General features: G+C 39.0%; 1 protein-coding gene across 1 annotated transcript in view; it reads left to right on the forward strand.

Annotated features, from left to right (window-relative positions):
* CDC37L1 (cell division cycle 37 like 1, HSP90 cochaperone) overlaps nt 1–7,324 on the forward strand; it is a 9,793-nt gene extending 2,469 nt beyond the window's left edge. Inside the window, exons 3-7 of the mRNA XM_072151866.1 lie at nt 62–149; nt 307–422; nt 696–818; nt 2,589–2,753; nt 6,970–7,324. Coding sequence (XP_072007967.1) covers nt 62–149; nt 307–422; nt 696–818; nt 2,589–2,753; nt 6,970–7,065 — 588 coding nt within the window. The 3' untranslated portion in view covers nt 7,066–7,324. The remainder of the gene's footprint in view (nt 1–61; nt 150–306; nt 423–695; nt 819–2,588; nt 2,754–6,969) is intronic.
* The last annotated feature ends 8,073 nt before the right edge of the window (nt 7,325–15,397 follow it).

Genomic DNA, 15,397 nt, shown 5'->3' on the forward strand with positions numbered 1-15,397 from the left:
ATATCTATTACAGTAATTATTAATATATCATATTAAATTTATATTTTGTTTTGCTGCATAGAGCTTTATCAATCAAGTGAAAAATCAAGACCATGTAGATGAATCAACGTCCTTTATTGAGAAATATGAAGGAAAAATTAGACATTTTGGTATGTAAAATCATTATTTTCCAGTCATGTACTTAGAGATGATAAATCTTTTGTTACACTTCAAAATTATTGCAAGATAAATGTGCTCCATAGTGACTGTATGTGTATATATACTTCCCTACTGCGTGTTACTGATGACTGGTTTCATTGTTTCTAGGAATGCTCAGCAGATGGACTGATAGTCAGTGTTACCTCTCTGAATACCCAGACCTTGTATGTGAAGAAACTGCTAGATATCTACTACTCTGGTGTTACCATCTAGAAAGAGAGAAGGTATTGTTCATGTCACTGGTTCACTTGTTTTGGAGTCCAGTTGATATAACCTTTGCTTCTTAACTGCACAACAAGTTTTATGTTTTTACTATTATTAGTAGTTTGGCAGTGGGCAGACCTGCAATGCACCTTATGTAAATATAGACAATTACTGTCAAGGTTAGGCGGGGCTTAAAAGACATAAGATTCCTTGGTACCATATAAGGAAGTGTACATGATATTGTAAATACACCTCTTTAGCGATATATTTAAGATATTTGTGTTGCTTTACAGAAAAAAGCTCTTATGGAACAAGTGGCGCATCAAGCAGTTGTCATGCAGTTTATTATTGAAATGGCAAAAAGCAGTAATGTGGATCCTAGAGGATGCTTTCGGTTGTTTTTCCAGAAGGCCAAAGTAAGTAGTTTTGGTTTTATATATAGAATGCATGATAAATAATTCCAGCTTGTGGTATGTGCAGAAATGCATAAATACACTTGGCCTGTATTTTACTGCACCGTGACCGGGTGCCATAGACCTCTATGGTCCCAAATTTAGCAGCTCGATCACCAGCACCCATGTGTTAGTATGCATGAGGTCTAAATAACCGCGCACATTAATAAGGGGTTAAAACGGAATGAAAGAGAAGAGTACACATATATATGCCCCCCCCCCCCCCTTGAATGTAACATCCCCTGCAGGGGTCCCCCCTTGAATGTAATGTCCCCTGCAGGGGTCCCTCTTTAATTTTCAAATAAAAAAACAGAAATCACCCATTTCTTTATATATAATTATATTTTAGTTCATCGTTTTAGTTCTTCCTACCTTGATGAAAAAGTAAGATGTACAAATCTAACGTTTACCCCTTCCCAAAATAAATAAGCTTTAATAATCCTCTTTTGATTAAAAAGTTGTTTTATTTGCTGAGTACTAAAACAAAAGAAAACATATACATGTATACGGTACAGTGAACTGCGTAAAAGTTTTAATCAAAAAATAAGTGGCAAAACTGCTGGTTTATTCTGTTCTGCTGCAGGAGTTAATATTTTTACCATAAAAATGAACCCATTGGAAAATAAAAATCTTAAAGTTATGTCTTTTGGAATTTTAACAGGGAAAGCTGAAAAAGTGGTGTGTCCTAAAGGCCATTATAGGCCGTCTCCTTAAGGTATTAAAAACATTTGAACCATGCACCACAAAAACAGGGGAGGCATAAGATGTAACTCACAATAAGAGATCATATGCTTCCCAATTGCTTCTTGAAGATAATGCCATTCAATATGAATGCACTATTCAATTATTTTAAGTATTTATTTATGCTTTTTTCATTTTTATAACAACATTTAAAAATAACTAAAACAATAAGTCTGAGACTACAGTACAGCATATTGTGACAGTAACAGTCGGATGCATGGAAATATAGTATCAGTAATATGTAATATCAGTAAGTATGGTATTGGTCACAAGTTTGACTGAATATAAAGCAGAGACACCATAGTCTTGCAACCACACAAACAGACATAAACACAAGAAACACACCCTCAACCCCTCCCCAAATAGAGGAAAATCAGCAGGTTTAAGCCAATCACATGGCAATATGAGGATTCGCACACCGTCTGAACCATGCACTATTCAATTTAAGGTCCTCCTTTACCCGTAACAAACAAATGGGACAATACTGCTTTAAGAAATATGTTGGTGAAGATTCTTCAAATCGTTTATAATGTCAACACAATTTTCTGTGTGGTCAAAGTATTTTTACCTTTTCACTTGAACAAATGGGAGTTACAGTTTGGAAGGTAGTGACATATATTAGTCTGCATAGAGCTATAGAAATATATGTTGCCTGTTTGCTCCCTTTGGGAAGCTAAACATTTCACAATGTTGTCTACCTACAGTTGCCAATAGAGGGAGTGTACTGCTTATTGCATTCTTTATGTATTAGCTCCTGTATTCCCTCTAGTGGTGGTTGCAGGTATACAGCATTGTATCTTTGAAATGCATTTCTATGAAGGGGATTTGGATCTAGCTAATAGCTCAGACTGCTATGAAAGCATATTAAGAAATTATCCAGGACAGAATCATGTACCTAAGTACAACCTGATCATAAAAGGCAGAGTTTTATTTGAAGTTAATGTACTTAGTGCATTAAATAATAAATGCATAATTCATATTTTCTATCTCTAGGCAGAGGAACAAGGGTATTTTGAAGCTTTCAAAAGTGAACTTGAAGCATTTAAATTAAGAGTCCGAACACACACAGAATCTCAGAGATTTTCTGCAACAATGGGACAAAACATATCATTTCAATCAGGCTATGGAACTCCGAGAACACAGTGTTTTAGCCAACAGGTATGTTTGTTACACATGTAAACTTTTATTTCTGCAGTTTTATTTCTAAAACCAGGTTGTAAGTATAGCTTCTATGAAGGGCTCTAATAAGCTTCTGGGAGACTAGTATCTGCTTTTCTTTTTTTTTTAAAGACTTTATATAGTCTTAAACATTAGAGAGATTCTGTAGCATTGGGGGAATAATATAAATGAGATTCTGTTATTAAATCAACAATGGGGGGGACTAAACAAGGGAAAAGGGGTTAGAATGGTTCGGGGAGAACTAATCCTCTATTAGCCACCACAGTTAGAGTGTAATATTTAAGAGAGGTAGTAAGGTTTTGCAAAATCTAACTTGTGGTGTGTAAGGACCAAAGTGTGCTGTATCCAGTTGCTAACATTATGTAGTAACACTGCCACATTAACCAGCACCGTTTGTTTGGGTTAGTACCCAGATTGGTGACCATATTCTTTTATCAAATTAATGATCTATATAGTATATTTATCTTTTATCAAGTAAGGGTTTAAGGTCATTGGGTAAGAACTGGAATGTAAACAGTATTATCATATGATAAAACCCTTCTAGCGTTGTATAGTGTCGGTTAACATTGTTATGTATGGGGTGATATATTTTGTTTACACAGTTCAGAGTAAAAGTTTGAAATTTTAAGTAGGTGATATTGATTGGAATATTTGTTCACCATGTGGGTACCTAGGGTCCTTTAGGCCAGTGATTTTCAACCTGTGTGCTGCGGCACACTAGTGTGCTGCGACACATGGTTGAGTGTGCCACGGGGAAAGTTCCCCGAACTATGGTGCCCCTGTGTAGCGCTGCCGCCGCGCCCCCATGTTTCTGCCCCCATACTTACCTACAAGCCCCGCGTTGGCGATCCGGACATCTTCTGTAGCTCCTGCACCGCACGGCCCATGTCACGTGACTGACGTGACCTGACGTCAGGTCGCGTAAGTCACGTGACCAGAGGCGCGCGGTGCAGGAGCTACAGAAGGTGGGCAGATCGCCATTAGGAGTGAAGGTACGCGGAAGAAGACATCAAGGGTAAGTATATAAGGTTATTATTTGTATAGGGAAGGAAGCTAGGGTCTTTTTTTTTTTTATTAGTAAAGGGAGGCCTCTAGGGCCTTTTAATTAGTAAAGGGGTGCCTTTTATGACTGTTTTAGTGTCATTTTGTGCTATTTTGGTTGTTGGTGTGCCCCAGGATTTTCTAAGTATAAAAAGTGTGCCGCGGCTCAAAAAAGGTTGAAAATCACTGCTTTAGGCATTAGAGCATCTGGTTTGTCTGAGTTTATTGTGAAACTTGACAAGGCTGCGAACCGCTTCAGTATATCTAGGTTGCACACTAACGTTAGCAAGGGATTGGAAAAGAATAATAAGAGCTGAGACTCGAATTTCTACTATGCCTAACTTTTTACCCTCTATGGTGGGTTCTTTGTATAAAAGTCTAATAAGGGGGGTCTATAGAGAGATTAAACAGTAGGGGGAATAAATGGCAGCCCAGTCTCCTTCCTTGCTAAAGACACTGGGGGGGGGGTATTATGGACACTATGGTTTAGGTTTATGTCTTATATGATTCACAAATATTATAGAGTATTGGATCCCATTGATGATGATAAATCCTACATGGGGATTTTAGGGATAAAGGGAAGGCCTGCAATATTGCCACCTCTGGCAAGCCCCATACCCCAGTCTGACACTGGTTACCCCGGAATCCCGGCTCCATTGTCACAGCTTATTACTCAATAATAAATACCCAAGGCTCGCTGATTATTACAAGCTCTGTGAAATGTAGAGTGTGCTCCAAAATCTCACTGACAAAGAGACTGACGGTAATACAGAAAACAATTACTTCTGGTTATTGCTAGTAAAAGTTATTCTACAAGCAACTGATTCAAGTGGTTACTGCTCAAGACTTCACACATGACTTTTCCATTCTGTGGAATGTGTTGAACCAACTCACAATCAATCAAATATAGTAGCACGAGAAGGGAGTGAGTATAATTAATAAAATATAACTTTTAATCCAAAAAACTTTAGACATGTGACACACATTTGTATTTTAATGTCATATTATGTAACACAAATACCTCAATGCAGAAGTGCTCCACATAAATATAGTTGCTACATCCAGGTAAGGATAATCAAGAAAAAGATACTTTTACCGTAGTTCAGACGTAAAACGCACCCACGGGCTGGGTGTCAGGAGTTCCAAAGGGAAACTGATAATCTGTCCCTAAATTGTCCCCTTTGACTCCCGCCCTTACAAGGGCAGTCCACAGCTGTCCCTGTTGGACTGAAGCATGCCCCCCAAATAACGCCAATGTCCCTGACGCGTTTCGTTTTTACTCTTCACAGGGATAAAATGCAAAAAGGTGCTCATATCTGCCACTGTATTAACAAGCTGGTCAGAGATGAAGACACCAAGTGGCATGCAAAGAAAAAACCGGTATTGCTGAATATGTACAAACCACAGAATGGAATGTACTTTCTTTTTCTTATTGCTATATATATTCAGTGTTTGATGTATCATTAGGCTGGGTCCTTGCAACCTCTTTTAAACTGACATAGTGAGCCTTCAATCTAGTGTTTACTTGGTGTCTGTAAAATGCAATGTTGAATAACATTAAAACAGGGATTGCAAGGACCCAGCCTAATGGTACATCCCACCATTGAATATATAGTGCAATAAGGGGAGGAGCTCAGCCCTATTACATATGTGTTTCCAGTGAAACACATGTGTGAAGGAAACCGTGATGTTTCAGACCCCTGAAGGGTACGCATGGTCACTTAGTTATCCTTTTATAGACACTCAAAGAACGTACAGGTTCTGAGAGGCACAGGAAGTGATTTAAAGTTGTCCACACAACTTCCGGATATGGCACAATAAATTATAGCCCTGAATGGCTATAAGACCCCTTTCATTAGCCTCAGTGAAACCGAATCTGATCAACCCAGAGCTGCCACCAGTTGTCCTTTAATATAAGCCTGGGCTGTAACGGGATTATATAGGTTGAGTGACCATCCCGGTAGCATGTATAGAAGCGAGACATGGACATGGGATTTGTGGATTGAGATAAAAAAGCAACACAGGTAAAGTTTTATGTTTAATTGTCTTAAGGGCAGACTAAACAAGACAATACATACAAAAGAGATAAATACAGTTAAGCAGAGTAAAAAATACAAAGGTAGCACTACAAGTATCAGCAGTTCATTAAGTTAGTTACCTTGTGTGTGGGCCTAATGGAACCTGATAGTCCACACCTTAAGATCTTCCACTGCACTTGATGGTATAATAGGTTCCCAGACAAAGACGATGTGGCCTTAGAGGTGTCTTATTATATCGGGTGCAGGCACACCTCTGTCACCCCCAGGAGGGGTCATGGATCCTTCCTACCTGGTATTACGTTCCGGACACTGGAGAAGTCATAGCTTCTCAAGGGGAATTCGTAGGGTCATGGTTCTGGTAGCATTGGATCCGGGTGAATGGCATTGATGCCAAACCTGACCCATTTGCTATTGTCCTATCCAGAGATATTTATATCTCTGGACACAAGGATGCTAGAGCCTCGGGGATTGGGCCACCTTGATTTCCTGAAAATAAGAAATCCAAAAATGTAGTTGCCTTTAGGCTGAGATGGACCAGAACTCCAAAACTGTCCCTAATCACTGTATTGGTTTAAGAGTTTTTATGACAGGTCTCCTGTCCTGTCTTGGAGCTGAAGCCTTTAGAGACGATGCGGCAACAGAGATCTTTTGAAGCCTTGGACACCTGCCGTGTTGGGTAACACTAGCTAGCTCCATTTGGCTTATTAAGCTGAGGCTGGGGGGGGGAGTGAAGGAATTGAGTAGTATAAGGCCCAACTCCCCCTGGAAATATTAATCACAGCTTGCAATCGGTAACGAGCACCCGTTGTCCTACATGTACACAATGCAAAACACAGGGTCTGGTTTGATATATCTTGTGTGAGGAGAAAGAATTGAAAAATGGAGCAGGTCATTTTGCAAAAGACCTGCAAGTGTGCAACATTGCTCCCAATGAATATATTGGGTGATTATGAATAAAGCATTCCCTAGCTACATCACCAGTGGTTTATTTGGAAGGTTCTCAATAACACCGGTTGTGTGTTCTGAGTACAGGTATCTTATTAATGGGGTCTAATTTTGCAAACAAACTTCGGTGGTGCCATTTTCCTTTATTTTTTTTCTTTCTCTACATACAGGAAATTCCTCAGTGTCATCTAACTACAAGTATGGATCACATCAACTTCATGGAGCAGATCGGGGAAGAGGATACAAAGATGATGGATATGCTATAATGTCTTCTTCTATGCTCTTATCAGTGACAATTCTAATACACAATGCTGCACTTTATTTATTGATTTCTCATTATCCTTCCAAAATCCTTAGAACCGATTTGTGGTGTCTTTCAGCGTGAACACATTGCTGCTATCTCAAACAGGGAAATGGAATTGAATGCAGTGCTTCTGCCAATAGTAGTTTTGCCTTCAAACTCCACCATGGTTTTTATGAGGACAAGTATTAAAAATGAATAAAAATATTAGGCTATTTACAGTATTATTAGCTGGCTTGTTTCTTTTTTCCTTGTATATTAATAAACAATTTTGATAACTGAAAAAGGAGGCAAGTAATAAATTTAACAAAATAGCTAATACTGAAATAACAAATCCTATATCTGAAATCTTCTCATTATATACTATGTTTTGTACAAAGTTGAATGTGCTGACAACAAAATCCCCCCCAAAAAATCAATGTCAATCAAATTTATTAACCATTGGAGCCCTGGATTTGGAGTCGCACACAAAATTAATGTGGAAAAACACACAGGCTGATCCAACTTTGATGAAATCTCCTTAAAACAAGACAAAATGAGGCGCCGTGTTGTGTGCCTGTATAATCTCCGTACAATGGCTCGGCAGCCCACACAAGTGGCTCAGGTAGTGCAGCTTATCCAGGATGGTACATCAATGCGAGTTGTGGCAAGAAGGTTTGCTGTGTCTGTCAGCGTAGTGTCCAATGGCTGGAGGCATTACCAGGAGACCGGCCAGTACACCAGGAGACATGGAGGGGGCCGAAGGAGGGCAATATCTTAGGAGTTGGCGGATGTTTTAGGCAATGGTTTTGGAGGAGATCCTTCAGGAGACCATCCGCAACCTCATCAGGAGCATGCCAAGGCGCTGTAGGGAGGTCATACAGGCAGTGGAGGCCACACAAAGCTTTATTTTCTCTTGTGTTACGGTCATTACATAAAAGTTGGATCAACCTATAGTGTGTTTTTACAGCTTAAATTTTGTAGGTGACTCCAAATCTCAACCTCCATAGATTTCCATTGATGATTTTTTGTGATTTTGTTGTCAGCACATTCAACTTTGTACAGAGCAATGTATTCAATGAGAATATTTCATTCATTCAGATCTACAATGTGTTATTTGAGTGTTCCCTTTTATTTTGTTACAATATACATACACACACAAAATCCATATTTATAAATACAGCCAGCAACTTGAATATATATTTTTTAAAAATAACAATAAACATTTTAAAAATACATTTATTAAAATAACAGTTATGCACATGATCAAGGTTAAACATAGGCTGCACCATGACAGTGGCATGCAGAAAACAGGTCATCTGAAAGAATAGAACAAATTAATACACGTACTATGTAAGAAACAGACAAGTATACAGACTAGGTTTGTTCTTAAGTTGAATTTGTATTTAAATCGGAACAGTATATTTTATAATTGTAACCCCAGACAAATTTTTGTCTCTGTGACAATTGGATTTTAAAAATGTTGGGTTGTCATAAGAACCAGGATTAACAATAAAGCTTAAAGGAAACCTACCACTTGAAGTGGCAGGTTTCCGATGGCAATACCGGGCACCAGCTCAGGGTGAGCTGGTGCCGGAACTTATTTTAGTTAGTGTTTTAAACCGCGGTACATAGGAAGTGAATGAGAGCCGCGCGCATGGTAAGCGCCGAGCGCATACCTGCCTGCGCCGGCTATAAAGTTTAAAAAGTGTTTTAAACCGCGATACCGCGGTTTAAAACACTAACTAAAATAAGCTCCGGCACCAGCTCACCCTGAGCTGGTGCCCGGTATTGCCATCGGAAACCTGCCACTTCAAGTGGTAGGTTTCCTTTAAATGCAGACACCTTTAACCCCTAGGCGCACCAGGACGTTATAGTACGTCCCCGGGGCTAGATGCTTAGCGCACGGGGACGTTCTATAACGTCCTGCTTCTGGCACCGGCTCACGAACGGAGCCGGTACCAGAAGCAGCGGCTGTCAGCTGTCTAGTACAGCTGACAGCCTGCGCTAACACCCGCGATCGGAGCCGGCTCCGATCGCGGGTGTTAACCCCTTACACGCCGCGGTCAAACATGACCGCGGCGTGTAAGGGTGTAAGCGCTGTGGATCGGATCCCCCGTGCCGCTTACCGGGGGATCCGATCCTCTGCCGGGCAGCTCCGAGGACTGGCATGTGCCCCGGAGCTGCCCGGTCTCCATGGCAGCCAGACCCCTTCCGGGTCTGGCTGTAAACTGTCTGAGCATGCGCAAGCTTGCTCAGACAGTTTACACTGCTCTACAATAAAATAGTATTGTAGAGCAGTGTATTGAACTTAAACCAGTGATCAGAGCATCACTGGTTTAAGTTCAAGTATGTATAAGTAAAAATATGCAAAAACAGTTAACACTACACATTATAATAAATAAAAAATTAATACATAAAAATATAAGCCCCTAAAATGTCACTTTCCCATAAAAAAACTTAATAAAGTATAAAAAACATAAAAACACAAAAAAACCCCGCATATTTGGTATTGCCGCGTCCGTAACAATCTGCATAATAAAACAGAATTGTTACTGGACCCGCACGGTAAACGCCGGAGGAAAAAAACGCAAAAAACGTTCCGAAAAAAGATAATTTTTAATTAATACCCTATAAAAAATGCTCTAAAAAGTGATTTAAAAAATGTTATGCACTCCAAAATAAGCCCACTAAAAAGAACAACTGTTCTCGCAAAAAATAAGCCCCTAACAAGATTTATCTACCAAAAAATAAAAAAGTTATGCATATAAAAAGATGGTGATGCTAAAATGAATAAGATTTTCTCCAAATTAGTTTTTATTCAGTACAATTGAATAAAATACACAAAACCCCCACATATTTGGTATCCCTGCGTCCGTAACAATCTGTATAATAAAACAGAATCGTTATTAGATCCGCAAAGTGAACCCCGTAAAAAACAACCTAAAAAAACTCTCTCTGATAAAGATGATTTTTTATTAATGCCCTTTAAAAATGCTCTAAAAAAGTGATTTTAAAAAGTTACGCAATCTAAAATAAGACCACTAAAAAGAGCTATCATTCTTGCAAAAAATAAGCCCTTAAACAGATTTTTGAGGTGAAAAATAAAAAAGTTATGCATATGTAAGTCGGTGATGCTAAAATTAACAACAATTTTGCCAAATTACTTTTTATTCAGTAAAAATGGGAAAAAATAAAAAAATATATATAAATGAAGTATTTTCATAAACGTGGCGACCCATAGAATAAAAATAATATACTATTTTCATGGTATGGTTAACGGCCAAAAAAAAAAACACATAAAAATTTTCCTAAAAATTGATGATTTTCATTTCCTCCACCAACAAAGAGTTAATTAAATCTCACCAATTAGCTATAGATGCCCCAAAATTATGTATTAGAAAAGTGCATCTCATGTGGCAAAAGAAATAAGCCCCTATAGGTCCTCATTAAAAAAAAGAAAAAAATTATAGCCTGTACAATGTGACAGCAAATCTGCTCCGGATGGCGCCTCCTTCCCTTCTATGCCCGGCCGTGCGCCCATACAGCAGGTTACCACCACATGTAGGGTATCGGTGTACTCGGGAGAAATTGCGTATCAAACTTTGTGGAGCCTTTTTTCATTTTATCCATTACAAATGTTTAATTTTCCACCCAAAATGAGTGTATTGTGAAAAAATATTACAATTTGCAGACTCCACCTCCATTTTGTTTTAACCCCTATAAAACACGTAAAGGGTTAACAAACTTCTTAAAAGTGGTTTTTCATACGTTGAGGGGTGTAGTTTCCACAATGGGGTAATTTACGAGTCTCGCTATTATTTAGGCCTCTCAGTGTCAATTAGAAACTGTGCAGGTCCATCTAAATACAGGTTTTGGCGATTTTACAAAAAATGTGAAAAATGGCTCCCAAATTCTGAGCTTCATAACATTCTAGTAAAATATGTGGAATCTGAAAAAACCATGCCAACATAAAGCAGACATTTGGGAAATGTAAGTTATGAATTTATTTGGGTGCTATGACTTTCTGAATCAAAAGTAGAGAATTTAGAACGTTGAAAATAAAGAATTTTTCAACATTTTTGCCAAATTTTGTTTTTTTTCATAACTAAACGCAAAAGATTTCATCCAAATTTTTAAACTAATTTGAAGTACAATGTGTCACGAGAAAACAATCTCAAAATCCCCTGGATATCTCACAGCGTTCCAAAGCTATAACCACTTATAGTGACACAGGCCAGATTTGAAAAATGGGGCCGCGTCCTTTAGGCCAAAAGATGCTGTGTCCCGTAGGGGTTAATAACTGTTATAGCTGTTTATTGTAGACTAGGGCTAAAATCAGAAGAAGGGTGAAAACAGGCCATACAAAACATAACTTTTAATATACGTAATTAAAAAATATTATTAACCAGAGCAGGACCACGCTCCACCAGGAAAAAACCAAGATGGAAGAGAACCATAACAAGCATAAGCCTTTGGAATGCGTCAAAAACGCATCAGAAAATGTGACGTGACGCATCCTGTGAATGCGCTCTCAGAGACTTATATTTCCAAACTGCACCTATTAACCCGTCCCCACTATGCTTGCAATCCTTCCAAAGAGATACTAATAAATTCAAATGGGCTTCTAAATAAAGTAGGATTTAAGCATCCACTCTTTGGAGGACTTTGGGTTCTGAATATACCGATATTATTATGCTTCAATATCAACACCCTTAGGCCGGCGGCACCCGAGGAGTTTTGAACCCGTTTTTGGGCCGTTTTTACGCAGTCCGTTAAAATACGCTTGCGTTTTTGAGTCATTTTAATTAAGACAATTGATAAAAACCGGTCAAATGCATGAGTTTAATGGACTGCGTAAAAACGGGCTCAAAACGCCACGTGTGCCGCCGGCCCTAGTAATACTGCATAGACAAGCAGCCGTACCACATTGGGTTTCCTTGAATAAAATTCCTTTCCCCATATTCCCCCTGTATGTATTAATGTGGTTATATCCCAAGGACCGTCCTTCAATCATGTGTCCACTCCTTTCTCCTACTATGGCGTTATGGGATCGGGTTAAAAATAGTGGGGTTTTTTTGCAGTCCCGCCACACTCATGCATCCCAACTATTTGGCAACCCCAGGTTTATCCTAGGACTGCAGACCCGCCATTTTGGTGGTGGTTGGACAAGGGATTATAATGAATAGGCGACAGTGAATATTGTGAATATGCAGGACTGCATATGCAATGCCCGACTACGAAGGCATTCCAATTTAAACAATTCCATCTCTTCCTTCAAGGGGTTTATCCATTAAAAGAAAATTCGCAAATTTTAATTCCCTAGTGATGTTTACAGTCATGGTCATAAGTTTTAAAAATGACACAAATATTATATTTTCACATGATCTGTTGCCCTCTGGCTTTTATGTGTGTTTGTCAGATGTTTTTATCACATACAGAAATACAAGTGCAATCATATTATGAGTAACAAAAGCTTTTATTGACAGTTAGAATGAGTTAATGCAGCAAGTCAGTATTTGCAGTGTTGACCCTTCTTCTTCAGGACCTCTGCAATTCTCCCTGGCATGCTCTCAAACTTCTGGACCAAATCCTGACTGATAGCAGTCCATTCTTGCACAACCAATCCTTGCTTTTGTCACAATTTGTTAGTTTTTGTTTGTTCACCCGTCTCTTGATGATTGACCACAAGTTCTCAATGGGATTAAGATCTAAGCCGTTTCCAAGCCATGGACCCAAAATCTCTATGTTTTGTTCCCCGAGCCATTTAGTTATCACCTTTGCTTTATAGCAAGGTGCTCCATCATGCTGGAAATGGCATTGTTGATCACCAAACTGCTCTTGGATGGTTGGAAGAAGTCTTGGAGGACATTCTAGTACCATTCTTTATTCATGGATGTGTTTTTAGGCAAGACTGAGAGAGAGCCAATTCCCTTGGCTGAGAAGCAACCCCACACATGAATGGTTGCAGAATGCTTTACAGTTGGCATGAGACAAGACTGGTGGTATTGCTCACCTTGTCTTCTCCGAACAAGCTGTTTTTCAGATGTTCCAAACAATCGGAAAGGGGATTCATCAGAGAAAATGACTTTACCCTAGTCCTCAGCAGTCTACTCCCTGTACCTTTTTCAGAATATCGGTTTGCCCCTGATGTTTTTTTCTGGAGAGAAGAGGCTTCTTTGCTGCCCTCCTTGACAAGCCTTTCTCCAAGAGTCTCTGTCTCACACTCACACCTGAATTCCTTGATGCAATAGATTGTTTACTGAGGTGCAATCTTTCTAGCTGCAATACTCTTCCCGGTTAGGCCAGTTTTGTGCAGTGCAATGATGACTGCACGTGGTTAACAGAAGAGAAACAATGATGCCAAGCACCAGCCTCCTTTTAAAGTGTCCAGTGGTGATGATGTTAGCTGCTCCTTTTAAGGCAGGCCTGCAATGAAGTTGAAATGGGTTTTGCTGAAAAAAGTTCATTTTCTAGGCAAATATTGCCTTTGCAATTAATTGCTGTTAAGTTGACCACTTTTTATAACATTCTGGAGTATATGAAAATTGCCATTATAAAACCTGATGCAGTAGACTTTGTAAAAAATTAACAATGTATCATTCTCAAAACTTTTGGCCATGCCTGTACACAAAGAATTTTTAACCCCTTACGATTCTCAGTTTTATTGCTGTTTTAGCTTCTATCACTCTCTAAGCAGACACTTCATGATCCCTCTTGTGCTGTGAGATGCGATGTGGTGACAATGTGGTTAGATTATCGGGGCAATGGTCTATATACACTTTCATTTAGTTTCTGAAGATTCATAAGTATCTGACAAACAGAAAAAGGAGAGATGAGAGATAATGAGATCCATGAGATGCATATAACACACAATGACATTCTCAGTTCTGCTTTCTGAGCCATAACATACACTGTCAGCTCTGCTTTGCCAACCTTCTCTGGAGAAAGACCTTATCTGCAAGTAGCTTGTAGATTTTTGTAGATTTACTGTCATCACACTGTTGCTAGGAAGTCGGTCTGTGTAAGAGCGGCTCACTGCAGCGTAAGACAGGAGAACAATCTGTCCTGCCCAAAGCTAGACTTCTGATTTACAGTTGGATCCAGGGGCAGATAAAATTGTATACATCAGGACTATCGATTTGACATGCTTTGTGCAGCGCTGCGTAATCTGTGTGCGCTATATAAATAAAAGAATTATTATTATTATTATCCGTCCTGATGTATCAGGTTGGTATTATATCTGTGAAATGCTGTATTTTTGTTAATAGTGAATTAAAGAACGTGCTATTTTGTAATCCTGAGTATTTTTAAGAATCTTGTCTTTGTGGGAATACACCTTTAAAAGCCTTAAAAATAACTTCCCCAATTTTTTTCTTTATACTCCTTTTGAAGGCCTCTGCTTACACGCTGCTCAAAAGGGCCATATCTTCTCATATTATTAGCATTCCTGGGAAACTGAGCTATATGTTGGTTTTTGGAGAGAGCCAAACAAATCATACTCACTAAGTTAATGGCAAGATATGGCAGAGAATACTTCTAGAGTCTCTAAATGTCCCTTGTAGAAGCTAACTATAAGGCACTGCTGCATTGGTATTTTGTTCCAGTTTGTATAGCTTTTGCAAACCCCTCATATTCTCTGTTATGCTTAGGAGCTGCGGAGGGAGGGTTATATGTGATATTACATTACCACAATTTGCTACTCTCTTCCAGCTAAGCTCTGCTAAATGAGAAAGTATGGATATCTCACTCATCAAGAAGGGTGTTCTTCCTTCTCATAACGCAAAAATAGCTAGCACTACCTCATGGAAAAAGCCAACTGGACTGCTTAATTCGGTCTGTGCTAAATTGATGTGGATCATGGTAACCAATAGACTTTATTTTCTGGTTAATGACAAACTATTTCTAGTTACTTGGCAACCAAGGATGGACGATTCATCCAGAGTTTGACATGAGGGCAGATTTATCAAGCTGCCTAAGAGCAAGAATGTGCTTAGTTGCCCATGGCAACCAATTACAGCGCAGCTTTCATTTTACCAGTCCTCATATTTTAAAGGGGAGCAGTCATAGGTTGCTAGGGACAACTAAGCACATTCTTACTCTTAGGCGGCTTGATATATGCCCTATTGTCTTTTATTGACCTCTGTATGGCTTCCTACGCCTTCCATGATCCCTCTTCCACTACCACAATGCATAATGATTTTTTTTTTTTTTACTTTCTGCACCATCCTTGCGGTAATAAAGTTACATGAAATAAGTGTGTGTGTCTCTTGTACCTTAAGTTGTAACCCTTGAAAAACCCAATAAAATATTAGAGT

This window comes from Engystomops pustulosus, chromosome 1 (genome assembly GCF_040894005.1).
Source record: "Engystomops pustulosus chromosome 1, aEngPut4.maternal, whole genome shotgun sequence".
NCBI classification, from domain to species: domain Eukaryota; kingdom Metazoa; phylum Chordata; class Amphibia; order Anura; family Leptodactylidae; genus Engystomops; species Engystomops pustulosus.